The 27,696-nt window shown below is 45.9% G+C and overlaps 2 protein-coding genes across 3 annotated transcripts in view; both read right to left on the bottom strand.

Moving 5' to 3' along the window:
* CAMSAP1 (calmodulin regulated spectrin associated protein 1) overlaps positions 1–792 on the bottom strand; it is a 28,342-nt gene extending 27,550 nt beyond the window's left edge. Inside the window, exon 1 of one of the 2 annotated variants that reach the window (XM_072352589.1) lies at positions 649–792. In XM_072352589.1, coding sequence (XP_072208690.1) covers positions 649–657 — 9 coding nt within the window. In that variant the 5' untranslated portion in view covers positions 658–792. The remainder of the gene's footprint in view (positions 1–648) is intronic. The other variant, XM_072352588.1, reaches the window with a different exon arrangement.
* Positions 793–4,754: 3,962 nt separating this feature from the next.
* UBAC1 (UBA domain containing 1) lies at positions 4,755–24,893 on the bottom strand. Its single transcript, XM_072352890.1, has 10 exons — positions 24,614–24,893; positions 19,186–19,306; positions 17,662–17,735; positions 16,297–16,404; positions 15,697–15,799; positions 14,915–15,023; positions 13,382–13,613; positions 12,246–12,332; positions 11,967–12,105; positions 4,755–9,791 (listed from the first exon to the last, which is right to left on the bottom strand). The coding sequence occupies exons 1-10, from the start codon at positions 24,749–24,751 to the stop codon at positions 9,676–9,678; spliced, it is 1,227 nt and encodes a 408-aa protein (XP_072208991.1). The 5' UTR covers positions 24,752–24,893; the 3' UTR covers positions 4,755–9,675.
* Positions 24,894–27,696: the final 2,803 nt, after the last annotated feature.

Below are 27,696 nucleotides of genomic sequence, written 5' to 3'. Positions count from 1 at the left end.
ACATCTCAATCCTGCTTATCCAGGCTCTATTTACAGCAAGAACTTTATGACCAGCAAAACTCCAACCTGAGCAGAAAGCAAAGCCACGGAGGCACCCGTGAGCACCATCAGCACGGCACACAGCAGCTGAGCAGTGGGACAGCACTCCCCAGCAGGGATGAGATGCCCAAGGATATACAACACGTCCCCTCACTGCAGGGCCTGCAGGGTTGTCAGCACGCCCCGGGATGCCCTGAGCAAGGCAGCACCTTTAGTCACGTACAAAGGGTTTGGCACACGCCAGGGGTTAAAGAAACAAACTTGCTAACAGCACGGCTCTGAACAGACAGGGATGGGTTGAAACACGACTCTGCTGTTCCCACTATGCCTGACCAACACCGCTGGCACAGTCCCCATGCAGACCCCAACCCTCTGCTCTGTGCTGGCTCTCTTTGCTCTCGGGGCCAGCTGAGAGCACTGCTGGAAACTGGCGTCCCGAGCCCATAGGGCTGCCAGGAGCACAACAAGGGGGGTCACACTGCAGAGGACGACCTTAGATGATGCCCCTAAGGTGTCCTTTCCATCCTGCTGGGAGACAGCCACTATAGGATCCCATCAGTGCCCTACAGTGCCCTACAGCCAGCAAAACCCCCAGCAGTGCTGACTTACCACTGGCATCCGCTGGCATCTTGTCAGCCTCAGTGGTGGCAGAGGGCCCTGGGCAGCAGCTCGCAGTGTGGCAGCCCATGGCAGGGTGGGGGGCTCAGTGCTGGGGGGGAGCTCGGCCGCCTCTGCTCCCCAGGCAAGGCAGCATCACCGCATCACCATGGCAACGCAGGATGACTCACCGGGTACCAGTGACATCAGAGGAGGGGACTGGGGTTGGATGATCCCAGTTTGGTTTTGTTCATTAAAGCTGGAACGTTTTGTCCAAGGAAAGCGCTCCAATTCAAGCCAGCCAGAGGAGCAGTGCATGGCCGTGCTGCTGGTCCCAGTGTGCACCTGCCTGCAAGAGCGGTAGCTGGAGCCTCTTATTTCACAGCCTTCATCTATTTTCTTGTAGTGACTTTAACAAGCACCAGATGAAATGAGTTTAAAACCTGGAGTGCTGGGGGATACCCTGCTGCTGGGACCAGCATCTCCAGTACCACCGCACCATGCAGCAGCCCTGCAGCAGGGGCAGCAGGACAGGACCAGCCACAGCCCTGATGCTTCATAGAACAGAGCTATTCTGAACAGCAATAAGTTAAAGCACAAAGCTTGAGTGCAGTGCTCTGTGCCAAGATGTCCCCAGCGAGCACTGACCCATCTCTGTGCATGGGCATCTGCACCTCCACAGCACCTGACACACTACGAGGAGCCCTGAAGAGGCCTTGGTTGGAAGCTGCTGTAAAACAGTGAGAAGAGTTACCTCTGCACAGACGTAGGCTCCTTTAGGCATCACCACCAGCAAACGCTCCACATTTGGACTTTTTTTTGGAGCATTTTGGTAGTACCTGCACTCTGCAGGGATTTGTTATGCAATACAGCACCGACGCTTTGTTATCTCTCCCTTACAGCCTTCGTTAGATCTACCCTGATGGGACACAAAGAAATACATCTGGTGAGATGAAGATCCTGCGTGAGCCCTACTCGGTGACCGACCCTGGCAATGGCACAGCTCTGGGAGCTTTCAGCAAGGAACCAACACCCTGAGGGCAGCATTGAGCCCCTGCCCCAGTGCTGCTTAGGGGGAGCTCAGCCCGTCCCGCTGGCACCAACCCAGGGCAGGGAATTGGACACCCCATGGGTATTTGCAGCACAGTGAGCTATAAATACACTGTGGGAGATCTCATGGGCTCGGGAAGTGATGGCACTGGGAATCCTGCAGCCATGAGTGCTGCCTGTGCAGGGCAGGGACACAGGAGGGTGGCACAGGGTATGGATCTCATGGAGCTTTGTGGTTTTTTCTCCTCTCCTTAGTGTGTGTTCATGAGTGGGAGCATGGGAGGAAGGCGAGCGCTGCTGCACATCGAGGTAAGTGCAGAAAGAAGGCCATGATTCATCACATGCAGCCTGGCAACGAGCTTGTCTAGAGAGGAAAATGCAGACGGAAGGGGCCTGCTGCAGTGGAGAGCCAGCTGCTCGGAAATAGTGCCTGCTGGCCTTATAAGGAGAATTTAGAAGGGCCCATGTTATTTTCCTTTAGCATGTTGCACAAAGGGGTGGCAGCCTGCACCTGCAGGTACTGCAAGGGAACAGAGCATTAATCAAATCCTCAGTGCAAGAGGTGCAGGGAGATGTCCCTTCACGCAAGGAGATGGAGCGCAGAGGCTGCACAGTGGGGCACACAGCTGGCAGCTGTGGCACAGCACCACAGGCTGTGCTATTCCCATGCACATAGCAACAAGGAGCTGAGTAATTCAGCCAGATCCCAGGCGTGTGGGAGCTGTGAGACCGCCGGGCCCAGATTCCCTGCAGAGCAGCCCTTCCTCAGAGAGCACAGAAGCTCATCTGAACCTAAGCACGGGTTATGCCCAAGCTACAGCTCACAAAAGCTGAGTAACCACATCATACATAAGCACTACACCTCATTCATGTTTTCAGGAGATACCTGTGCAGCACACCCAGAACAACCCACACCTCCGAGCTGTGCTTGCAGAGCACAAGGCCGGCACAGCCGCAGGGCCCTTGCACCCAACCAGCCCAACCAGCACGTTGTGCAATACCTGATGGCATCACACTGGCTGGGTCCCACAAAACCCATCTGAGGACTACAACTTCCCTGTGGTAGTCATAGGAAACCCAGCAGGGCGCCCAGGCTGCAGGAGCCCAGGGCTGAGCCGAGTGCTCAGAGCCACTGCAGTCAGCCCTGCCACCTGGGCACCGACTGCCCAGCTGCACACTGAGGGCACAGCCCAGGTCTGAGTGCCGGTCACCTCTCCAGGGTTATTTTAGTGCAGCTGATGTGGTCCAGCACAGCTCAGGTTACTGAATGCTCCTCCCCCCGCAAGGGACAAGATTCCTGGTGACACTGGATAGGGCTACGGCCAGCTCTGCTCAGGTCACCCTCCCTGGCAGCCTACCACCACTGCTGTCCTGCTCACACACACACATCAGGGACCTGTCCTTTCCAAGCCATTTTCCAGCAGCAAATCCCAGAAGCTGCAATTCAGTTCACAAATGCATGTCTTGCATCCTCTGCAGCTTCTGTTGCTTCTTTTACCCAACTCCCCTCTCAAGAAAGATCACAAAACAGCAAGATCAAGGCAGAACAAGTGATTGGGTTGCATCCTGTGCATCACTCGTGTTGGGCTGCCAGGCCATCAGAGCTCACAGGGACAGCATCTGCTGGTCCTTCTGCTCCTGCTGGAGCCCAGCACAAGAGATATGTTGGAGGCAGACATGTAGATTTACACTGCTCTGCTCTTAAGGATTAGTGCTACTATTGACCTTCAGGTCATAGGAGAAGAGAAAGTACATGGAAGGAAAAAGCCAGAACACAGGAGCAGTTCTGCTGACCCACTCTTACCACAGTGATTCTGTTGGTGACAGTGAGGCGAGATGTTACCAACAAAGACAAATTCCTACAGCTGAGCACAACCTGTTCTTACCCATCCCACCCCCTGCAGCAGATTTTGGCTCTGATGGCAGCAGGAGGTGACCTGGGGGGCAGGGCAGTGATGAGCCCTTCCCTGCATCACTGCTGAAAAGCACCAGCAGTACCTCTGTGTGCTGAGCATGGCTCGTGTCCAGCACTGACAGACACTGTGCCATTAGCAGCCGTCCTGTCGCTGACATGGCAGGCACTTCTTCATTTTTTAAGGTGTGGATTTCTGCCTAGACCTGCTGTACCTGTTCAGGTGCTGAAGTGCCATTATCTAATGATATACCATGGGCTGTTTGCAGTGTTTTATTTGTTTTCGTTTTAATTTGAAGTTATGGAGAGAGCTGCCCTTTGAACTGTCCTCAGCCTCCTGCTGTGCATTGAAGGGAATCTCAGCTCTGGGCCACATGGCACCAAGAGAACACCTGCAATTAATAACACTGCATTCAGAAACCTGCATGGAATAACAAGCACTTGGATGTCTTGTGCTCTAACCCTCCACCTTTCACAGGTTGCAATGAAACTTACTCTGAATGTCTCACTAGCAGCTGCAGCGTGTGCTAAACCAACCAGCTGCTGGCAGGGGCTCTTCCTTGTTCCGAACATTGTGTAAAAATGCTAATAACCCCACCTGTTCTTCAGAGGAAAACCTCATGCATTTACACTCTTACTCAATCGCCTCCAAGGTAACTGCACACACACGGGCATGGCTTGCAGGCGCTTCCCAGTGTGGTGCCAGATAGCCAGCAGCAGCACTGGCACAAGTGGGAGCACTTTGGTTTAGCTGTGTGCTGCATCCCACTACACTGACAGCTGCTATTTGCTCAAGCTGTTTTCCTTAATGAGGGTTCCCCTGTTGAAGACTGATGAACTGGAAGAGTTTTCTTCAGTGACATTCAAGGTAAATCCCTCTCAGGTAGCATCAGTCCATCACAGGGGAGCACCAAATCACAGCTCACAGCGAAACCTACCAATGCAACTTTGTCCTCAGCAATGGATAAATGGTTTCCAGATGCAAGAACAGTAACTGAATCACTGTTTGCCACTCAAGTTTTGTTATTGGTCAGCTACCAAAGGACCTTATTTCCTGAGAAACACTCCAGCAGTCAGCAGGTAAAGGGAGAACTGAATCCAAATAGTTCAGAGATCTTTGCTACTCCTAAAAATGATGTTTCAGAACACCTTGTAATAAATCAAAAAACCTTTATTTTTAAGTTATATTATAAATTTACAGCACACATAACATCAGTGTCTTTAGTGTGTATGTGTGAGCAGGCTTAAAGACTCAGCATTCATTCTAGTCTTGCTTATGGGTATGACTTCTCCACATGCTAAAGGTACATAACTGTTCCAATCTGAACAGGTCTGGCTTAGCTATTGACCTCAATAACCTCTAGGAAAATATTCCAATAGACAACAGCAAACATTCAGATGAAAAACAAGTCAGTAGCAATTCTTACTTGCTGTTTGAAGGGCTCTGTATTGAAGCAAAGCTGCTGCTGGGCTCCTCAGCCACGGAGAAGTCAGTGACCCACATCAGCGTGTCCAGAATGAACCCCGAATTCCACAGGCTCAGTGATGTCCGCCCTAGTTAAGCTTCGTAAAAGTAACGTTACGTCTTAGAAACAGCTGTGCATGCCACACACCAGTGTCAGCTTCATATAAAACTTATCATAGGCCATACCTCGTGGTTTTATACACGGGTGAAATGAAAAACGCTGAAGTCAGAACCTTGCAGAAGAGTTTTACTGGTGCTACTTTGTGGTAAGTGCAGAATGGCAAATCACATTCTTGAACAGGCTGTTAAACTATGATAAAAACTTGCAAATGAAGGATCTCAACAGGCCTCTGTTACCCACTGCAAAGACCCTTTGTTTGGTGGAGCTGCATTTAAAACATGATTCGACTTCTTCCCTCACCCCAGAACATGATATAAAACTATTTAAATTCAGAAAGAATTGAATGCATCTGAAGTTCACATGCTGCAAACGGGATCTGCATCAAAGATCTTTAGGGAAAGAGGCCCTTCAAATTCCCTTTTGTTATACCCAGATATCAGGACGCAGCTGAGAATGACCGCCATGAGAACACATTCACATAGACACAATGTACACTGCTTGCCAACCTGGCCAAGCTGTCCTAATTCTGACAGCAAAGCAATTGTCCCAGAGGAGAGGACACAGTCAGTGGTCTGCTTATGCCTTAAAGCATAATGACTTACAACTGGATGGAAAGACTCAACTCCAAGTGCTGCAATTCAAACACTACTTACTGAAAGTAGAAAAATGGGGGATAACTTTGGATGAAACACTCACTAGACTTCAAGAAAATTGTTGCTCAAGTCACCGGGAACCTCCATATCTCGCCTACAGGCAACATCTGCTGACAGTGTTACAATACATTCGTTTGGTGCAATGCTTATTTAAACAACTTGCAAAACATATTTGAGGTCCTCAGCATGCGAACTGCTGAATGTCAAACAAAACTAACAGTCTCAACTACAAAGGATTACCATAACCCCCCAAGTGTCTTGGATATGAACATCCATCTCCGAAAGACAAGTTGGTTCCAGAAGATGAAGGATAGAAATGGGGGGGTCAAGGTTCTGGGACACATCTGGGACTGGCTGGGAACAGCCCAAACCAAGCAACTGGCTGCAGCTTTCAGAGCTCTTGCAGGAGCAAACCTCGCACTTTCCGAGCAGAACAAGAGTGCAGTGATGACTGCTTGGATAACAGGACAAGTTTGTTTTGCACGGAGAACAGAGGTGTCCTTGAAATGGTGGTAAAGATCAGCAGACTGTGAAAGGGGTGGATAACCTGGAGCAGCCATTTCCATGCAGTGATGCTGCAGTCCTAAAGGAAGACTCGGGCCACTGCTCACACAGAGAGAAAAGAATGGCATTTTCTTTGGGCTGTACCTAGAGGTTTAACAGGAGCATCATGCCATCTCCGTCTCACAGGTCACAACTAACCAAGGTCCAAACTGCAAAGTGGCCGCTGGCATTTTGTCCTAATGCATCCCTTTAAGTGCACCCCCCCCATCGAGTATGAAGACAAAGCCCTGAGAACAAACTCCCATATAGTACATCTCTATTAAAAAAAATCAGTGTTTTGATGACAAAATTATAAATTATATACATTTAAATAAATAGCTAGCTAGATTTCAAGAGTCATGGAATATCAAAAGGTAGAAGATTGTCTTGATCAATGGGTAGGGCAAGGAGCTAGAAGAGTTATAAGGAACAGACACTGCATTGCAAGAACCACCTCCTGTTTCATTTCCTTACTTCTCCTTGATTTCACAGGCTTCCAAATGTTCCTTTGGCCATGTTATGAGACACTTACATATGGCATATCTTTACTAGTCACAGCGTGAACACCAGAGATGAAAGCACAGGACCCGAACCTGCAAATCCTTATTCCCAGGAATAGTTCTTCACAAAACTGACTTTTTATTAAAACAAAAACTTATATTCCAATATGATCAGGGACCTCTCGCTTGCTTACAGAGCAGATCCACCAGCCTGTTAACCTTTGTCCTGTGCCCAGGAAGCATTCTTAACACAGAGACTCCTCTGGCCTGGAGACCTGCCTACGCACCTTCTGACTGACAAGCAGTGATCATTCAAGATTTTTGCAGGTTTGGTAAAAATTGGGATAAATCAATTCTTCTGCAAGCATAATGAACTTAGCATTCCACCAGTAACTAATCAAGCAGCAATACATCCAGGTGCCACAGGGACACACAGCTCCCTAAGTCTGCTATTAATTCATACCCACAGAACAATACTGGTGTCTTGATCAGCTCCTCAAAGGGTTTGTCCAACCTTAAGGGCAGTTTTGGTTTCATTCAGTTCAACTCTTAAGCCTTGCTGCAAACATCACACCTCCTAAGTTCTGGCCTCTTTCAGAGACTGGCCACTGGAAACTTAACTTCTCCAACACTTCAGCTACATCAGCTTTGAGCTCAGAAATAAGCAAAGCCAGAAACAACCACATATTCTCAAGCCTTCACGCATTTTAAAGATGCAGCATTCCTTTATCCATACAGTTTCTAACTGCTGCTACAGCACTAGGTTATGTTGTTGAACTCTGGCATCCTTACCTTCATCTATTACACATGCATGCCTTGTTTTACTCATACCTTTCTTCCTTAGAAGCCGGTATTGTCTCTGACTCTGTTCTGGCATACCAAGGGAGTATTGCTCTGATAACTTTTACCACTCCTACCAAACTGACACAGAGAGGACAAGTTCAGCAGCAGATCCTGGCAGTACCACACTGCAGAAATGCACAAGTAGCAGAAGCTTCATGTTTAGGAGGAGCCACTCTGCACCTGTGAAGGAGGTCAGACAGCATTCAGCTTCAACCGTGTGAAAATTGGAGAGCCTGCTCAAATTCATCACCCACACTGCTTTGTCAGTAGCAGCAGACAGACCCAGGAGCAGCTGGGTGTTGGAACAACCAATCTGACCCAACACCTCTATAAACCCTGGAATTGCTAAACACAAAAGTGAAATATTTCAGCAGTTGTGAACTGTGAAGCTTAACATGAAACTACAGGTAACAACAACAAAAAATCCTGGGATAGTCAGTCAAGATAAAAATCTCTAAAAGCTGTTTTGTTTCCCCACCCTTCATATTAATTATGAGAAATTGGCAACTTCAGTGCCTCGACTGCACAATAGCACAGATGAGGTGCCAAGTTCAGGCCAAAACTTGTCACAGGGTTTCAGGTTGCATCTTGTAGCATTTTCCTTTCTAAAACCAAAACACAGCTATGTAAAAACATACACTTAGAAAGGAACTTGGCAGAGCTATTCGGGATCTATTTGACAGACACCTTTCAAAAAAAATAAAGGCTATGAAACACAAGCAGCAGCAGGAATTGTGACAGATGTCAGCTGTGTTTCACTGCCTTGGAAACAAAAGCCTGCGTGGCCCAATCACAAGAATCCAACTGAATATTCACCAGTGAGTTCTTTTCTTAAGAGCTCATGGCACCTGCCTGAAACCTCAGTCAGCCTTCCAACAAAACCAGGAGTGACACAGCCTGATTTTCTTAATATTTCCAAAGAGAAAGTGTCAAGGATAACCACTTCTATCTCAAAGCAATTAGTTTCAAGCGTGCTTTTATGTACGTTAAAAACAATATATAAAACCCAAAGTGTTTCTGCTTCTTTGCAGATCACCATTCAGGGAAAACCCATGCAAATGAGTTGCTATTTTGTAAACACTTTGAAACAGTCAACAATACAAGCTCCCCTTTGCAAAACCGTGCACAGAAAGATGGAGAAAGAACCCACAACCCGCCGTGTGAAGATATCCTCCCTGCACTAAGATATGGCATAGGATGACCTTATGAACTGCAGCCTACTGGAGAATCCAAGTGGTGGTGTAAAGTTCTGCCATGAAGGAGATACTGCATCTTTAACATAGCTGACAAACCTCTGAGAAGTGTAACTACCATCGGACTGGAAGAACACTAACGCAGAAAATAAATAGGAAAAAGTAATGCTATTTATTAAATGAATTCCATCTATGAATTATTCTGTTTGAATTATAATGCAAGACGAACAAGCCAGGATAGAAATGTGCTCGCTCTCCCAGTATTTGGACTTTTAAAAAATATTTCCTAAGAATCAATTTTAAAAAGCATTTCATAATTTGATATAGCCATAAATTAATACTGCATGGAGATGATTCATGTCCTATGCTAGTGGTCAGTGACCTTTTGTAAACACTAGCCAGATGCTAGTAAAACTGGCTAGAAAACTACTGTCACAGGCCTTTTTTTTAACAAGCAATATCATATTTCTTTCTGACGAGCAGATTCTTAATTGTTTTCACAAAACCTTTTCCTATTTTTTGATATACTTTATTTTTAACCTAACACCTGAAAACATACACAAGTCTTCAAACCTCTTCCACTAACACTAAATTCACAAGGCAATTAACTTCAGCTGGCCATAACTACATAAGCTCTCGTGTGAGACCCCTACTCAGACAGCATCCCTCCCCCCCTCCCCAAACAATCCATGCACCCTCCCCATTGAGAAGGTGACACAAGGGACAGCAGGAAGTGGCACAGTGGTCTGGCATTCCCCTCTACGTGCGATTCAGCGTCTGGAAGATTCGAGAGATCTGTAGCATGACAGGCCCAGTTTCTGGATCATTCATCCACTGAGTGCTGTTCAAGGGGTTTTCAAGCATATCTTCAAAGGCTGCCAAGAGAAGGAAGTCATTGTATATTATTGGTCTTCTAGCAGCACACACTTCAGTGCTTGGGATGCTTCAACAACAGAAAGGTTAGAAATACTTACAGCTTATCCAAGGCAAGCAGCCCCTCAAAATGGTGAGAATCCATCACATGGTTACCATTTGTTCTCCTACATCTCCAGACTGGGGTGCTACATGCTGTCATGCTTTCCTCACTGCTCAACATTATATTTATCGCAGGAAGAGGCTGATCAAACACTCAGTCTGCATTACAGTCCACCTTACATAACCTCTGTGACATGGGTTTGAAGAGCTACCCACTTTGCAAAAGTCTACAGACAGAACTATCACAGAACTCAACGTAATAACATTCTTCAAACTGACGCACCCCAGGAGAAAAGGAGGTTGCTGCCTATATGCCAGAGATTGTGCCTCAGTCACTCCTTAGGGATAGGGCTCCAGTAGCCTCCAGTGCTGTATTGAGAGGGCTGGGCAGGGTTGCTCTGTTTACATCCACACTGGCTGCAGTAGCAGGTAACACACCACGTAATTGGGATCCAAATGTCCATCTCAGAATTGGGACATTTGGGCAGAAGAATTTGTTTCTTTTCTATGGACAGCTGTCTTTACACTAAGTTTGGCTTTGTTCTCTTTTCTTTTTTACATGCTAGTTTCCCCTTTTCTCTTTATTTTGAAGGAACAAGACATTTAGCGCAAGAGCTAAGTCACAAATTTGGCAAAAGAATGATCCAGGCAATAATTTATAACCTTCATGACACTGAGCCACACTAGCAGACATTTGGAGCAGTCATTATGGAACGGGACAGAAAGAAGCAGTTGCATATCTGACCTATTCAGAAGTCACCAAAAGGTCAGTGTTAGAAGAATCTGGCAGTCCAGCAACAGGGTGCCAGCCTGAACCTATCCAGGAGCATTAGTGTACAAAACTCTAAGTGACCTTAGTGGGAGCCATAAGCACCCAGGCCCTCTGAAAGGCTCATCATTAACACCTTGCACAAGGTCACACTGCATGCTTGCAGCAAAGCCCAGAATAACGTACAGATCTCACCTTTCACCACTTCAACTGTCTTCTTTTACATAGACTCAAGAGCTTAAAACTAAACATTTATCAACATTCCTTAGCTATCTAATTAAATACAAACACCTAACGTTAAAATCTATGACATAAGCAATTTGCTTATGTATCATTTCGAATACATTCTCTGATGTTCATCCAAGCTTTACAAGCACATATAATGACATTTCATTTTCTATTTATATTCTGAGCTGCAGTGTGGAACCGTCTTTGGAAATAAGGAGACCATTTGTTCAGAAATGAGAGTGGGAAGGTTCTGCTCTTGAATTATTTAAAGTCTTGCAAACACTCCTAATTACATTTAAAATAGCATCTTAAAAAGCTCTCCTGAAAAAGCCATGTATACACCCTTCAATTCAAAACACAGTTTTGAATCAAGTTTGAAGCCAAACTCTAAATGCAAGATTTTATGCATACAACACTGCTATCGTCATTCTTCTGCATTGTCCTCCAGCACCAGAGGCCAACGCATAAGAGATCTGCATTTCACCACTGGTTTTATCAGTTGAGTCCTTGCTGTGCTCACAGCAAATTTGAACAAGAACACGGACTTTATCACAGAGTTGATACTCAAGAAGGGGAAAACATATTTTCAGAAGCGTTATCTGAATTTTGATAGGCAAAGCCTCGGTTCTGACTTCTTGTTTGGTTACACTAGTTACCTTCCATTCCAGCGATCAGAGCAAAACACACAGTAAGCTGTACAGCAGGAGACAGCCTTGTTTTATCTGTAAAGCCATCAGGGTTCTAAATAGACATTCCTGCTATTTTATTTTCCACGGCCAAAGGGAGCACCACAAAAGGTCTCCTAAAACCACAAAAGCATTGCAGCCAGCAGCTATTAACGCTCTGAGTTCAGCAAGTGTGAATTAGTAGCCAAAGAAATTAGCACCATTTCTGGGCCACCCCAAACTCTGTTCAGGTTACAGCTGAGTTGCAAAATGAAATAAGCTGCTGATCATCAGAAAAAAGGTACGGAGCTGCACTCACTTCACAGTATGTGTTGTCATCATCCTGTCTCTATCCTATTTGCTAGGAACTGCAGAGATGGAATATATTTAGCGAGAACCCAATCAGGACTTACCTAGTAGAGTTTTAGGGTTGGTTAACCCTAACTGTACCACTGGGTTTTCTAAGATGGCTTGGAAGAGAGGGCTGTTTGTGTCAATTCCCTTATCTAAGTCCTCTGGAGAAGGCTTTCTGTCTCCCAGCAGCCATTCACACTGAAAGAAAGCAGCAAGCACAACAGATTTCATGATTGGTCACTTCATCCCCAGTGAGAAGATCAACCAATTCTACAGTGAAAATAACCAGCTGAACAGACTATTACAGCAACAAGGAAAAGAAATGACACTGTACTCACGGCTGCATTTTGCTGGTTGTTGTTTACTCTGAGTGCATCTACCACTTCTTTTTCATCAAATCCCATCTCCATTAGGGCGATAACAGCCTATAAGATTTGCACAGATTAATAAATGTTTAAAACAGATGAGAACAACCAAATGCTTCACCTTCTGTGCAGGAGCTTTTTGTGGGGTAAAAACTCAATTGCTTCCATTTGCAGACCACTAAGTAAACTTTGCTACAAGGTTTTCATATACTGTACATCAGAAGTGCCTTTATCACGGGAAGTGGAATAAACAGTAAAAGCAAGACTGAAGGCAGTTCCTATTCTCAGTAATGACAGATGAATATGAGGCAAAGAGCAGGCACCTGGTGCGGGAATGAGCAAGACTGAAACATCTTTAAACTTCTCTCACATTGCAAAGCTTTTGCTGATGTCTCACTGACAGATCGAGCTCCAGATGCTCCAAGACTGACCTTGTCCATTTGTAACTCCATTCACTGGATTTAATTTCACTTCCTGGCATTATTATGTTGTTAGTATGTATTATATATTTCCACAAGTGCACCTGGAAACTGTGCTCAGGTCATTAAATTTGCAGCTTTTGACTTAAATCACAAAAACCACCTATTTATAAAAGCCAAGTGGTGGATTCTAAAGAGCATCTCCTGGTGAGTTTACAGCGTGACAGCAGCACATCTTCTCATTTCAGCTAATCTAACGTTATCAAAAAAGGATCATTTCTGCAGATGACACAAGACTTAAAGACTTACCAGCTGGTGATACTTTTCCTTGTCCCTGAAACACAATAATGCTTTTCTGTCCTTCTCTACAGCAAATCATCCCAATCATAAAAAGCAATGCCAGGAGTCTGGCAATTTATATCAAGAGTATCAGTTAATTTTCAAGTGTAAAGTAAGCGTCAGTAATTTAGATGCTGTTACCTGAGACAGCAGTGCATTAACTGGGGAATATCCCTTTCAGCAATATGAATTTAAGCAGTTCCTAAAGACTTCCACTAAAATACTGTCAAGTCAGCACAATATACATTCAAACATATGCTTCACTTCATTGTCAACTAAACATTTATTTGGATTCCATGGTGTCCACATGGTCCCTTTCAATGCAAAGGAACAGAGATAAGGAACACATACCCGCGGGTCTGGGCGAAACTCTCTTTTCCTTCTTATCTTCTTAAATATTTCAGTCAGCTCATCTTTGGCTTCTTCCCCACCTGCTTCTGAACTCGGACCTGCAGTTGCTTCAGCAGAGGATGCACCAGCTTCAGCTGCTGCTTCGGATGGAGTCTGACCTGGCAGCGGAGCATCCACTGCAGGGTCATCTGCATGTTCTATCAACCACTCCATGGCCTGTGTCACTGACATACTGAAAAGAAAATCAAAACAAAGGGATGAGGAACACTCCAGATATAGAGCAGCACCGCCCACATGTTTTTGCTTTGTATTTATTCCCGTGGTATCTTGACTAGCTGATTAATTATTACCTGAATGGTCACACAAAGTATTGAAGCAAATTTCGAAGCACTTTAATTCTACATGCACTCAGAGCCACACAATAATCTCTGAAGCCAGGATGAGAGTGACAACCTGGACAGTTGTAACTCAGGTTTTAAAGGCCACTTCACAGGGAGACATCTTATTCTCCATAGTATCAGCTCTATTTCACAACAAACATACACTGACTACTTGCAACTGCTGACAAAACAGCTAAGCATGTTCCAAATGGAACCACATCTCAGAGAGAAGCTATACTGTTGCATCTTAGGGAGATCTATCTCAGACATCTTGTGATAAAGGAATGCCATTAGCAATGGAAGAAAGAGTGGGACAAACGTGCACTATACACCTTGAGCAAGAACAAAATTTGACACAGGCAATTGACTGTAAGTGTTCAAGCTAAGATATCATGGGAGAGATCCAGCACATGCCTTCCCAACAAATTCATAGGAAAAAAAGGTAACAGAGAAGCTGAATTTGCAATTTCATTTGGCCACGTGGTAATTAGATGTTCTTAAAAAGGAAAGGGAAGCCCTTGCCTATTTGGCTTTTCAGTTACAACAGGAAAGATGGAGGATATCGAGGGAGAAAGTCCTTCAAAGACCAAAGGAGAGCTACTGAAAAAGAAGGACTATTATGTGGATTTGAAATCATTAAACATTTTTGTGAATAACATAAGAAACCCATCTCAGAAGTGAGGCACCACAACTACAAGAAGAACGGTAATACCTCCTACTTCTCTACAGTTGCTATCTGGGCTTTGTAATACTCTTGGGATGCTTTATTTAAAAGATCAGCATAAAGTATTTTCCTACAGTTGACAAACCAGTCTGGATGGACTTAGCTTGCTTTTTTTTTTTTCCCCCCTGTAAAATTTTAGAGCAGAAGATGCGAGTTTAACACTTGGAAACAGTGAGAGTTTGACAGCCTTGGGAACTGCAGACTGACTTCATTCCAGAGCAAGTACAATATAGGCCCTTTCGTGTGCCAGCTGCACCTGCGGGTTGCCTGAGGCAGCACTCTTCCTTAAGCCAATGCTTTTTGCTACTTCTAGGTGACCCACATAAGGAGATTTCCCTCAAAAAAAAAAAAAAAAAAAAAAAAAGGATTGTTTTTTTCTTTTTTTAACCATACCAAGTAATTTGCAGGCAGCACGCCAAGTACACTTACTGATTTAATCGAAGGGCTTTGACAGCTCTGCTCTCTGGAAACCCCATTTCTGTAAGTTGCCGCAGAGCTATCTCATCCACTCTGTCTTCCTCATCCTCATCCAGCATGGCTACACATACACAAACAAAACAACGTTGAGACTAACTTCAAGCTAAAATAAAACCCTTCCTCAATGGAATGGCATGTGTTAAGTTCAAACCCCATTCTTCTCTTCCATCCCTGCTTTTGTTTCTGTCCAGAATTTGCTATCTCATCATGTAATTTGCTGTACTCAGCTTGATCAGGCTCAGACAGATGCTTCCAGGACAAAGACTTATTCCAGATACATTCAAGATCTCAAACAACAGACAGCAAACTCTCATGGCTACATGTCCATGTAATTAAACATGTGGGAGATTCATTGAAATTTATCAGTAGTCCAGAAAGTAATTTGGATCCAGCCCTAGCAGATCTTAAGGTTGTTTCCACACAGACTGAATCAACAGCTCAAATTTCTCCCCATTTTATTGTTTCCTCATACATTTCCAACTATTCTTCACCAGCTCTTACAAAGTTCTCAAGTTATTTCACTGCTGATGATTTTATTTTTAAATGGAACTTTTCATCTATCCCAAAGGGACCTTATAAATCCCTACAACACAAGTTGAAATCTTTGCCACAAAGTCATTGGCAGCTCTGCTACTACACTGAAGTTTGGACTTCATTCTGCAAGTTCACTCTTCTGCTGTGTAAGAAAATAAGTTCCTGGGATTGAGCTAGTAACTATAAAGATATGTTCATACCATTTGCCTTCTTAAACAGTTCAACTGCGTCGGGGTTCAGTGCTAGCAATTTCTGTGCAACTTCAATGAGGGAAACTAAGATCTTCCGGAGCTCCGTCTGGAACTGTAAAAAAGGAAACTGTCAAAACATTTAGGTAGGAGGTTACCAGATATCATTAAATATTAATAGAGAAGCTGTTAATATCAGAAGAGAAAAGGTAGCCCCCACGCTGCTGAAGACGCAGCTGGAAGCATCGCAGACAGCAGTCGACTACTGAAGTCAAAATTAGTGACTAACATCTCTTCAAAGCCATGGCACAGAAAACACTGTGAAAATGTGAACTATTCAAGACTGAAACTGAACCTCACGTTTGCCAGATCTTCAGAGTTTACTGAGGCTTTCCCAGAGAGAAATAACACATTTTAAATCGTAATTTAGTGCAGCATTTCATAATCACGAAGTAACTCAGGGTTCACACTGATTACACTATCTACTTTCATATACACTATACACACTTCAATTTCTCTCACAGAGAAACCACATTCATATGGAAAAGATTATATAAGATAAAAGTCTACTTGGATACTAGTGTGTGAGTTAAAGTCAAGTCTAATACTTACATCCCTCATGTTGTGCTGGGCCACAGTGCGATCTACATTGCGAGAGGGCAGATTTGCAGTTGCTTTGAGAATAGCATCCTTATCGGGAGCTTTCTGCTCTTGTTTCCTCTGAAGGATGGGAAACATGGTCAGGTTTCATAACCCATTATCCACAGAACAAAGAACATAGCATTGCTGAGAGCAGTTTCATATTTTTTACCAAGGCATCAAGCAGTGCTCTGTCACTTGCAACTAAGAAACAGCAGCCTAGCAATACAATGGATTAATAGCACTAACGTCACTTTGCAATTACAGAGCAAAACAGGACCTGTTGGGTTGCCCCACTTTCAGTCCTTGTATCTATTTCTGTTATTTAAACGTGGGGAAATTCCAGCATAAAGAGGAAAAGTGATGTGCCAAACATGGAGAGAACTTGGACGGCCTCAGTTCCCAGGACCGCACTCTATTCTGTCTGCTCAGAGCACACTCTCTTCAAATCCAGGCTTTGCCAAGGGATGTATCAATACTGTGAACAGACTAACACTTAACTGCTTCACACTGGAAGTGCTTTATTGCTTGCAAGTATCATGCAGAGATATATGGTGCCTCTGATATTCAGTACATGCTAATAGTCCAGGACAAAACATAGCAGGGGTACAAACATAAATATTTCAGTCTTATATCTTAGGCTCTTAAGGTGACATTCTGCACAGCAAGACCATAATGGAGATAGAGACATACACCAATACCTACAGGAAGGGATACAGAGACATACACCAATACCTACAGGAAGCAAGAAAAAACAAAGCTGTGCAAGGAGAAAGCAGACAGACCCAGGAATTCACAGCGTTAGGCACAAGCATTGCTCAAAGTGTTTACACAGTAACACCCACTGCAGTACCACTTGTGTCTGAATGTCATCCTGCATATCACTGACCCTCAGTAACAACTACATTCTGAGAAAAAGAAAACGAACAAGAATAGCATGGGGACAACACTCCAGACCTCATTAGGGGGTGACAAGCCAGACATTACTAAAGACAGAACACGGCATCAAGCGAACTAACAGATTTCTATGAAGTTTTCAAAAGAGATGCAGCAAGGCACTTGCTGGACAGTTACTAAACATTCTTTTCGAAGACAAAATCCACACCACTTGCACAGAGTGCATCTGCACGTCTTACTCCGCCGCACATATTCTCACGATCCAAGTTAAAACATGTAAAATAACTCTTCCAAGTTTGGAAGGAGGATTAAGTATTTACCTTCCGGTTTAACTGGGTGTATTTGTCTCTACACAAAGAATACACCACGACAGTATTTCTGTAGCTCATTAATAAAGCTGTTAATCAAATTGGACAAGTCAAGAAATCTTTTCAAACTCACTTTTTCCTCTGCAGACACATCTGCCATTTTGGGGAGCGGAGGTGGTGCACGTTTCTTTATCAAGAGCAAGACATCTAGAAAGAGAACGATATTGATGATGTAAAACCAGCTTTTGCGATATACATCATGAACTCAAGCTTTCCTAGAGATGAATTTTCCATTAATTCCACTGTTGTAGCCCCTCAGTTATTACCATGTAGGTTCTCAGGGTGGATGCAGACACACTGCTTAGAGCCCAGAACAGGCCAGTGCAGCATCTGCAGTCCTTCAGCCAGACAGAGCCTGACAGTCAGTTTTTAGTCTATCACATTAAGAGGGTAAAAAGCAAACAAATCATGCTTTGTGCAACAAGTTTTGTTGGCACACAACAGCCAAGAACAGCAGCTGGTGAAGGCTGTTAACCCTCACTTATCCGGCTGACAAGAGCATGAAAAGATCCACGCGCTGACTTTTGGCTGCCTCACACAGCAGCAAGTGGAGTCAGCCAGTGGCAGTCAGCTGTTGGCTGCCATCCTGCCTCCCTGACAGCAGCCGGGCACTTAAAAGGTAGAACACATTACAGGGGAAGAAGGAGTAAGGAGACATTCGCATGACATCTTAATACTGCTCAGTGGCTACTAACTGCAATTCAAAACTCTGCAGGAGCTGGTGCCTTGCCTAGAAATAATACATCACCAATCAGCAAAAAAGTTGTCCCTTGCCTAAGATGGCAACTCTCAGCTCCTGCCCTGCTCTAAAGGTGACACTGCCTTGGAAGAGAAAGATAAAACCGCTCGTGATCACAGCAACAGCTTTCCAACCTGCACAAGCAGGGGAATACTATCCCTGCAGTTTCTGGTTCAAGCGTTATCCCATTCTACGGCAGCTCTGCTTCTCACTTTCTGGACCACTGCCTTTTATTTCCAGAAGGGACCATTAGTTTAAGCTGTCCAGTAAAAAGTGACTCCAGCTATCGCTGACAGCTCTCATCTTTAGGCTTTCTTTTATTTCACATTAATCCATGACATCTGTAAAGTTCACACGTGCCTCACGTACTCTATTGTAGTCAGTAACGCTACAGTGTGGATTTCTGACCTACCCTTGGAAAGGACTGAATGGGATGTAACTGTGACACTCAGATGTGCTTCAGCAAACAACATCCTACTTGACCTGGAGACCTCAAGAAAGGCCCCAAAAGTTTCAGGCTGTCTTTCTTGAAACACTCAAGCCATGATAATTATTTTTGGATCATTTTAGAGGATAACTGCTGCCTTGAGGGTTCGAACATTGCTTTAAAGGAGAGAAAAATAATGTAACATTTTGACTTAATGAACACTCTTTATATCTCGTGTGACACTTAAAAGGAACAGCTAAGGAAAGAAAATCATTCACTGTATATTCCCATGCAGTAGAAAAAAACTCTCTCCCTTTTTTTTGCCACCCTGTTAGTTTCCCATGTCAAAGCAGAGTGCTGCTAATAGAAAGTCACAAACTGTAACTCAGTTTCTCATTTCCAGGCCGGTGGGATAAAAAGGACAATCTTACCTCTGTCTTGAATGTTTTCCTCCAACACTGTTTTTGTGTCTGTTAGCACCTTCTCAGAAGTAGCATGTATCAACTTATGATGTGTCACAGTTTTTGGATCCTCCAGGCTCCCTGGTACACACTGCAGAAGAGAAATACTGGAGGTCAGAAGACAGAAATAAACCTATTGCATGAATCACTGCACTTCACACTTAAGATTCTCCACCTGCAAACTGTGCCACCATTTACTACCTTCCCAACAGCTTCAGTAATGGCACAATACACCAGGAATATGTATGTGTACATAATGTGTATTATTAAAGAAACTGAGGGATGAATCGTGCTGTAATGGGATTGGTTTCTGCCTGCACATCCAAGCTCCTGGCTGGGAAGAATAACCTACTAAGGAAGGATTCTAGCTTTCCTTCCTCAATGCTGTTAAATCAATGGCTACCTTTAAGTTTAACTGATGAGGATGCTCTACAAAACTTACTTAAAAAATGTCAGTTTCAAAGACCTGATGTTACATCCCATTCATTCCAAATGAGCCCTTCAAGGGCACACACAGCCTACCTACGTGAGCAGATGGATACTGCTGCAGAACAGAACATCTCCACCACAATTCAAACTCCAAGAGCCTGGTCCTACACTCAGGCCCACGGAGACTGTGAGTACAGTGAGGATGGAGCTGTAGGCCCTGCAGTGTCAGTTCTACAACAGATCACAAAGGTCACTCACTCTCAGTGAGAAGCTGAGGAGTAACAATTAGTATCGTGAAGCAGGAGTGGAAATCCACAGTAAGCATCAGTGTTTTTGCAGAGAGGGGACTATAACAATGCAGCACACTTCTCATTTGTAGCTAGTGTCAGAACAGAGAGAGTCTGCTTCATCCAGTAATTGTTATTTACACACACTGTCAGACTAAACAAGCAACTGGCAGCAGTGAGTTTGAAGTACTTGACCTTAGATTGAGGAGGCAGCAGTTTCTGTGCCTTGTTTCGAGTTGCAGACTGAAGCCAAAGCCTTGGTGCTGGAGCCCTATCCTGGCTTCTTGCTGAAAGCACTGAACAGAAGTTAGTTTCACAGCTTCTATTCCCAACTATGAATAATCAGCATAAGATAATCTTCTCCACATATTAACACTGTGCTCTGTTTTCTATTACAATTCTAAATCATATGTTATGTTTATTCACTAAAAATTCAAGTTTGAATCCCTGAAAGCTTACAATAGCTTACATCAGAGATTCGTTTTGTAACTACTTTAAGCAGCTGAGGTATATTCATGCATCTAGGCACAAAAACTTGACTATAGAGAACTGCTCCCCGCTACCAAACACACACACTGCCTGCAGCTGGGACAAAGAGACTGATCTTATCCCACCAACAACACAAGGGACCACTCTGATCTCCTAAGAAAACTACAAGCTGAAATGCCAGGCTGTTTGTGTAATTAAGCACAAATTCCCCAGCGTTTGTGCCACGGTTTGGCCTTACCGAAGAGTTTAAATCTCCTGGTATTTTAGTACTGCAACAGAAAATTAAGAAGAGCTCATGCAGACCTTGAACTGACTCATCTTCACACAAGAATGGCTGCAGATCCACTGCAATAGATTTCAAGAGCATTACATCAGTGCATCTAGAGACTTCTAATTTGTTTGGGTGAAAAAAAACACACAAAGCATAATGGATGCAATTCCAGAAAGGCAGAATTAAAAATAACCACCTACCAAACCCACGAAATGGATGCTCCTGCTCTCACCACAAAATAGGACACTTAATACTGACCTCACCTCCTCTGCTCACAGAAAACAGCTCTCAATGACACCTCTTTCAAAACACGTTTCTACTGAGCCACTTCTATCATGTGTGTAGAACAACATCCCCACCTTTCAGGTAAGGAAGCCATTTCCAGAAGCCCCACTGATATCAGTGCTTTGCTTCAAAGGTAGCATTTAATCACTATCCAGCTTCCTTCAAAGGAATCCTTTTGGAGTCCATCATCACTTTCCCTGCTCTGATTGCAGCTGCTGGAGAGCTTGTTAGTTCCTTGGTTTTCAACACAGACCTTCAGTTCCTCACCTGAACTTCTGCACTGCTGGGATGCCTCAGCAGGATTAAGGTGAGAGCGTTTGAGTCCTGCTTTGCATAACAGTAGCTTCTTACTAATCCTTCAGCATATTAACTGCTGAACAAAAGCCAAACAATGCATTAAAGCTTAGAAGTAACTGGGAGTAGCTCCTCTAATTGATCTGATAAGTTATACCTAGGAGTACATCAGTTGGACATCCCTCCAAATAAGCTCAAAATACTATTTTTACAGATCCTCAGAGTCTAAAAAGGATGAACTTGGAGCTGGGAAGCACCCACTTGGGGGGAGCCAAGGATGCTGCATGTATCTAACAACTGCTTCCTCCCTGGCACACAAAGCTGTGCTTACACACTGTGTGTGCAATCACAATCTTTACTAATGACATCAAAGTGGAAGTGAAAGACTAGAGCCCTACAACTGTATGAATTCATAATGGTGCTGTTCTAAAAGAAAAGTCCTGCCATCACCTGTTCTTATCTCCCATTCCTTTGACAACCGTGTAGAACAGTAAGGCAGATGTAAGCAGCACCTATATCACAGGGAATGCCTCGTGAAATACTCAGCACGTCTTTGCCTATTTTAACATGCCCTGGAAACAGAAAGGCCATCTTCATACCAGTGCCTCTGTGAGCTCTCAGCAAACCACCTGGAATGGGCACCTGGAGCAATCAGACCTCGATGCACAGCCCTGCTTCCTGAGAACACCTGACAGCACACAGTATTCTTGTATCACACACAAAGCTTTGAAGTCTAGCTGAACAAACGATCCTGCCCTGAGAGCAGAGTGCTGCTAACCCACAGGAAAGGAATTTCCTGCTCAGAGGGAGGTGGCTGTGGCACCAGGGCTCACCTGCAGGCACCACGCAGAGGCGCAGCATGCTGGAAGATGAGCTCTCCCGCAGCTTTTCCTACAGAAGGATCATAAGGAGAAGATCTGTTGTCTTATGGTTTTGCTTCCAGAATAAATATTTGCATTTCCTTTTAACACAGGAATTCACAGCAGGCTGCTCTACCACACAGGTGAGAAACCTACTTTTGCAGATGCTCGAGCAACTGCTGAACTTGCAAGCCCTGGTGATGCTAAATGCTATTTGCAGAGCTTGGAATCCTGATAAACCACAAAGCTCGTTGTTTATTTTTAGATTTTTATTTATTCATGATGCTTTTTAAGAAGACAACAGATCATCGCGCTGCCACTCCTTATTATAAGATTGGGTGTCTTAAACAATCTGCATCCCTCAAGTATGCAAACCACATAGAGGGCCAGGAACCTTCCATATCCTTGTGCTCTGACAGTCAGCACCTCACACCTCTGTTCCTAAGACAATCCTTAACACACCTTAAAACCCAAGTGAAAACACTGAGGCAGCTTAAGAGAAAGAAGAACAGAAGCACAGCAGCATTAAAAGCTCACACAGATCACATCTGTGCATCTCAGGTGTGTGGCTACAATTTCTACCAGAAATACTACCAAGCCTCAGCAAGGAGCAGTTCTTATAGTTCTCTTCCAATTGAAGTTTTAGAACCAGGATTTCCCACAGCACCTTCAGCCAAAGCAGATCTTCAAGTGTCAGCTTTGGGTACAAAAATGACGGGTCATGAAAACACACACACAAGTTATGCTTGGGTTGCCACGGTTAAACGGAGCTTTCTCAGTTCTGGCTCTGAAACGAACAGTGGATTTTTTTAAGGGAGCCACAGGGGAGTGTGGGGCTCGATCCTGCCAGCTGCACTGCACACCAACCTCAGCCTGGCACAGAGGAAAGGCACTGCTCCATGAGAACGCTTCGGTTGTGAAATCTGCATACAGAAATAACTGGGAAAGAAAACAACGCTGTCAGGCGTTTACTTACAGACTAGGCTGTTACTGAAGGCAGCACTTTCCTGGCGTACAACCACCACTACTTTGTTACAGGTCAACAGATACAGCAAATAAAACCCCTCATCAGTTATGAGAGAAAAAAAATGCATCTAAAGTGACACTACAGAGATCAGTAAGCACTCAAATGCTGGAGGGACAGCACCCACCTTCCTAATCCAAAACTAGGCGTTCTAATGGATATTGCCTCCCTTCACCTCCTGAAAGAGTGGCTTCAAGGACTTCAGAGAATACACTAATCAGCATCTGAGGAGAGATGGCTGCATAAATTACCTCAAGGTGCCATCAAGATTCATCATGATGCAGCCGTGATCAGGAGTCATGATTTTTTCATTTCTATTTATCCCCTCCATAAAACTATATATTATCCAGAATGGTTATGCAAATCCATATCATTAGCACAAAGCAGACGGGAGAATGAAATCAAACATCTTGCCAAGTTATCAATTGTCTTCCGCTCCGACTTGCACTGCAATGCAAGCATCTATTCAATTATGTTTCCTGATAATTAAAGCCTTCTCAGCTCTGCACATATGCATGTAATCATTACCCCACCCTACATCTTTGTCTAATTCTTCAGCTGCGCTGAACAGGGACAATACAGGAGCACTTTCAGGCATGTCAGTGTGGGGAGCACTGCATCTTCATAGAAAGGATCACACCTACCCCAAATAAAGCAAACCCATTGGCAACCATTCTCACCCCCATATGAAGAAGCACTTACAAAGACCAAGTCCCTAGAGGAACAGTGCGCACTGCAGTTTCTAGGGCTTCTAACTGGAAGTAAACAACCAGAGGGCACAAAACAATCAGGGGGCAACAGGACTGCAGGCCATCCTGACACTCAAGTCCCAGTCTTCATACAGAGCCCAGGTCGTTGCATGTCGCAGCTTCTCACCCTGTTACTTTGTTTTACAGAACCTTTCCTTAGCATTTGTGTGACCCTTCAGAGGTTACAATCGATACAAGAAAGCAGCCCCAATCCCAGCAGCACGCCCAGCAGTTGGTGACCCAGCCCGGTGCCGATTCCAGGAAGGCAGAGCCAAGGTTTGGCATCAGCAACAGCTTCACACAGTGCTCGAAATTCAGCCCAGCAGTTTTGCAACCGTTTGTTTTCACCTTCCGTACCCACAAACACAAGCAGTAAATGGAGTAACCCTGCATTTTCCAGCTCAGCTTTCACAGACCTTCTGTGCGTTTTAAGCATTTCCTCTTGCAGACTTGCAACCCAGCGACGGCCGTTTCATCCCAAAGGGGCGATTCTCCCCCCCCGCACTGCGTTCCCTGCTCATTCTCCAACACCAAGAGCAAAAACACGCTCTGGGTTCGGACTGAACGCCCCCAGAAGCCGCTTTTTCTCTATCTCTCACACCGTCCCGCTGCCGCCTCCAGGCCGTTCCCGGTTCCCCGCTCAGGCCCCGCCCGCCCCTCCCAGGCCGTGATTTTCTCTCCGATTTCGGCCCGACCCGCGGCTCCCTTACGTGCTTCAGGCATCGCTCCTTCAGCTTCTCCACCGTGGTGTCCTCGGGAACCTCCTCCAGCCACTCGGCGCCCTCCATGGTGCACACCTGCAGCCGCAGCACCTTCCCCGCGAAGATCTTCTCCTCCTGCACGAACATCGCCGTCTAGCCCGCTCCTCCCCGCCCCGCCGACGCCTCAGCACGGCCCCGGGCCCCGCCGCGCTACCGCCGGCCCATCAAGGTGACCCCGAAAGGCAGAAGAGCCCGTGGGGAGCTGCGGGGATCCCGCGTCGCCGGCACGGCTGGGCCCGGCGCTGCGCTGAGGGAACGGGGGCGCACCAGGGAGGCCGGAAGCGGAAGTGCGAGGCGGCGCGGTGCCTGCTGGGAGTTGGAGTTTTTCGGCGGCGGAAGTGAAGGCCGCGCTGAAGGGCCGGGCTGAGAGAGCCGCAGCACCTTCCCCGCCCCGCCGCGTTGCACGCCGGGAGCCGCAGTCCGCCCCCTATGGCGCCCCCTGGCGGCCAAGCGAGGCGCGGTTCTTCGTTCCGCCGGCAGGTGGTGCCGGGCGGCCGCCGGCTGGGAGACCCCGAAGGTGGGCAGGAGCGGACGGGAGCTGCGGGGGGTCCGAGCGCAGCGCTGTGGGGATGGGGCGGTACGAAGGGGAGGGCTCAGGGGGGTCCTCATCGCTCCTGGGTGGAGGTCGTGGCCAGGTGGGGGTCGGTGCGCCCAGGTGACAGCGATGGGACGAGAGGTGACAGCGAGCTGCCAGGCAAGCAACGTTAAAGGATGGGGCTGAAAGCGCTGCCTAAATGCACACATAAATAGGAAAAGAAGAGCTTCCTGCAGGGCACTCGCCTCCTGCATCAAAGCTCTCCCCGCCTAACGCGAGCCGAGCGCTTTATTTTCCTGCTCGGAATGCGGCTCCCGTGTGCTCGATGAAATGGAGCCATAAAATCGCAGATCCGAGGCAATTCAGCTGCTGATGGCTAATGCGGAACGGCGAGGAAATGCGAGCCTTTAAAAATGTCCCATTGGAACGTGGGGCATCGCCTGCTTCGCTCGCACCGCGGCAGAGTAAATGGACAATGTGTGTTTGTTATGTTAATGTTGTTTAAGCCGAAAGAACGAGCTCACAATGCGCTGCTCGCTTCCCATGAGTGATACTTCGTGCCCACAGACCAGCGTGTGAATGGGAAAAGGTGGAAACTAAAGTATCTTCACCTTGGAGGAATGGCTTCCTTTGTTTTATCATAGTATCCTATCATAGTATCGTGCGAGTTGGAAGGGACCTTAGAGATCATCGAGTCCATTTATGCCTGCAGATGAATGGTTTTATGTGATCACATCGTGCTTCAGAGTCTCCCACAGTATGAGCAGGACACCAGCCCTGCAGGAGTGTGTTGGAGCCGGCCATGCTGCCAGGGTTCTCCTTTGGTGTGAACTGGAGCAGTTTTGGAGCTGCTCCATGATGCTGGCAGCCCTATGGGGGTCGGGGGGGGATCCCACACGTGAGGTCTCCTCCACATGCCCTGGGCTCAGCCCCTCTTGGGGCTGATGGAGGGACCCCAAGGAGCTGCACCCCAACCAGCAGGTGCAGGAGGAGCAGGGAAGCCTCCATCAGGTCCATAATCTCTTCTAAATTGTCTGAGAGTGGGAGGAATAAAGAAGGTGAAAATGATCCCTCTTCCTCCTCCCCCCCCCCCCCCAACCAGCATTTCTGGGCTCTCTCAGAATTTATGGAGACAACTCCTGTGGGATGCTACATCATGTCATCCAAGTCTTCCCTATTGACTCTCTTCTGCCGCCGCCGAGTGAAGAAATATGATAGCAGGAGGGATAATGAAGCCGACGTTTTCTCCGAGTCAAACTGATTCTCTCCTAAGATGGGATAAAAGGGTAAAGAACTTCTCCCTTCAACCATATTTTTCTCAGTAATGTGTTTTGACAATTTAATTTAGAAGTCATAGAGTAGCGAAGACAAAGTCACCCGGTGGGTGGACATTGGAGAGTTCAGTTGCCTTTGTGATGAATTGGTGATAGTACGGAGATGACAAAACAACACAGGGGGACAAGGAGGAGGCTGGCAGCACTGTCGGCAACGTGCACAGGATAAATTGAACACTACACTTCATCCAGGATCTTCAATAGTCCCAGGCATCCCCAATATAATTTATGAATTGCAATTAGCATTTTATTAGGCTCGTCTTTGAGCTCCACGCCTGGTATCGCGTGTGCTTGGGCTCTGCAAAAGTTGCAGCAAGAAGTTTTTCTAAGTCTGAAGCAGCTATTTATTTAAATGAAAGCAATAAATATGCTGAGACACGCTGCTGTGTGGATTCCAAGCCCCATCCTGGCACTTTAAGGCTGATGAATCCTGGATTATTCTTTTCCTGAGATGTGGAAATGCCCGTCTGTCACCCCTCAGCCACTTCAGTGGGCAGACAGAGGAGAACTGTTCCTCTTGGGTGCCCCCAAGGCAGCATCCACCCCTGTGCCCCATCCCAACACTGGCCGATGGCAGCATCCACCCTTGTGCCCTATCCTAGTACTGCCCCATGGCAGCATCCACCCCTGTGCCCCATCCCAGCACTGCCCCATAGCAGCATCCACCCCTTGCCCCATCCCAGCACTGCCCCATGTGCAGCAGCCCACATCTCCCATACCCGGTGCAGATCAGCACAGCCCCACTGCACAATTTACTTCCCAGATCACTCTGAAAGGCCCCTGACTGCGCTCCAAATGACTCCGTGGGTTGTTATAAATATACAAAGCTTTTTGTGGGGATATTCATGAAATTCTATCACCGCTTACTCTGGCTGGTAATGGCCTTGTTTATGTATGGTCTCCATACCTGCCTTTGCTGCCTCTCCAAACACAATTCTATTACTGTGTGTAACTGCTCTATCAGCGTGGTGCTTAGTGCTTGCAGCTCTCCGGCTCAGCTCTTTAATGGCCAGGGAAGGTATTAGGCACCGCTGTTTGTGAGCGTTCAGAAGAAAGTTCAAATCTCACAATGTCTTTATTTTAAAATTCATGGAATTTCTAAGTACCAACTTTTAAGCCGTGACCAAACAGTCATCTCTTCCTTAAACAGCCTTTTACTTCCC

This window comes from Excalfactoria chinensis, chromosome 18 (genome assembly GCF_039878825.1).
Source record: "Excalfactoria chinensis isolate bCotChi1 chromosome 18, bCotChi1.hap2, whole genome shotgun sequence".
In the NCBI taxonomy this organism is placed as follows: Eukaryota; Metazoa; Chordata; class Aves; order Galliformes; family Phasianidae; genus Excalfactoria; species Excalfactoria chinensis.
This window is presented reverse-complemented; position numbering and strand designations above follow the sequence as displayed.

What these genes read in the sequence shown, in the direction of transcription:
- UBAC1 (XM_072352890.1), bottom strand. Translation starts at nt 24,751, where the DNA reads ATGTTCGTGCAGGAGGAGAAGATCTTCGCGGGGAAGGTGCTGCGGCTG. An exon ending in GGAAAACATTCAAGACAGAG is followed by an intron (nt 17,736 to 19,185) that starts GTAAGATTGTCC and finishes TTCTCTTTCTAG; the next exon opens with ATGTCTTGCTCTTGATAAAG. An exon ending in AAAGCCCTTCGATTAAATCA is followed by an intron (nt 13,614 to 14,914) that starts GTAAGTGTACTT and finishes TTTTCTTTTCAG; the next exon opens with TATGTCAGTGACACAGGCCA.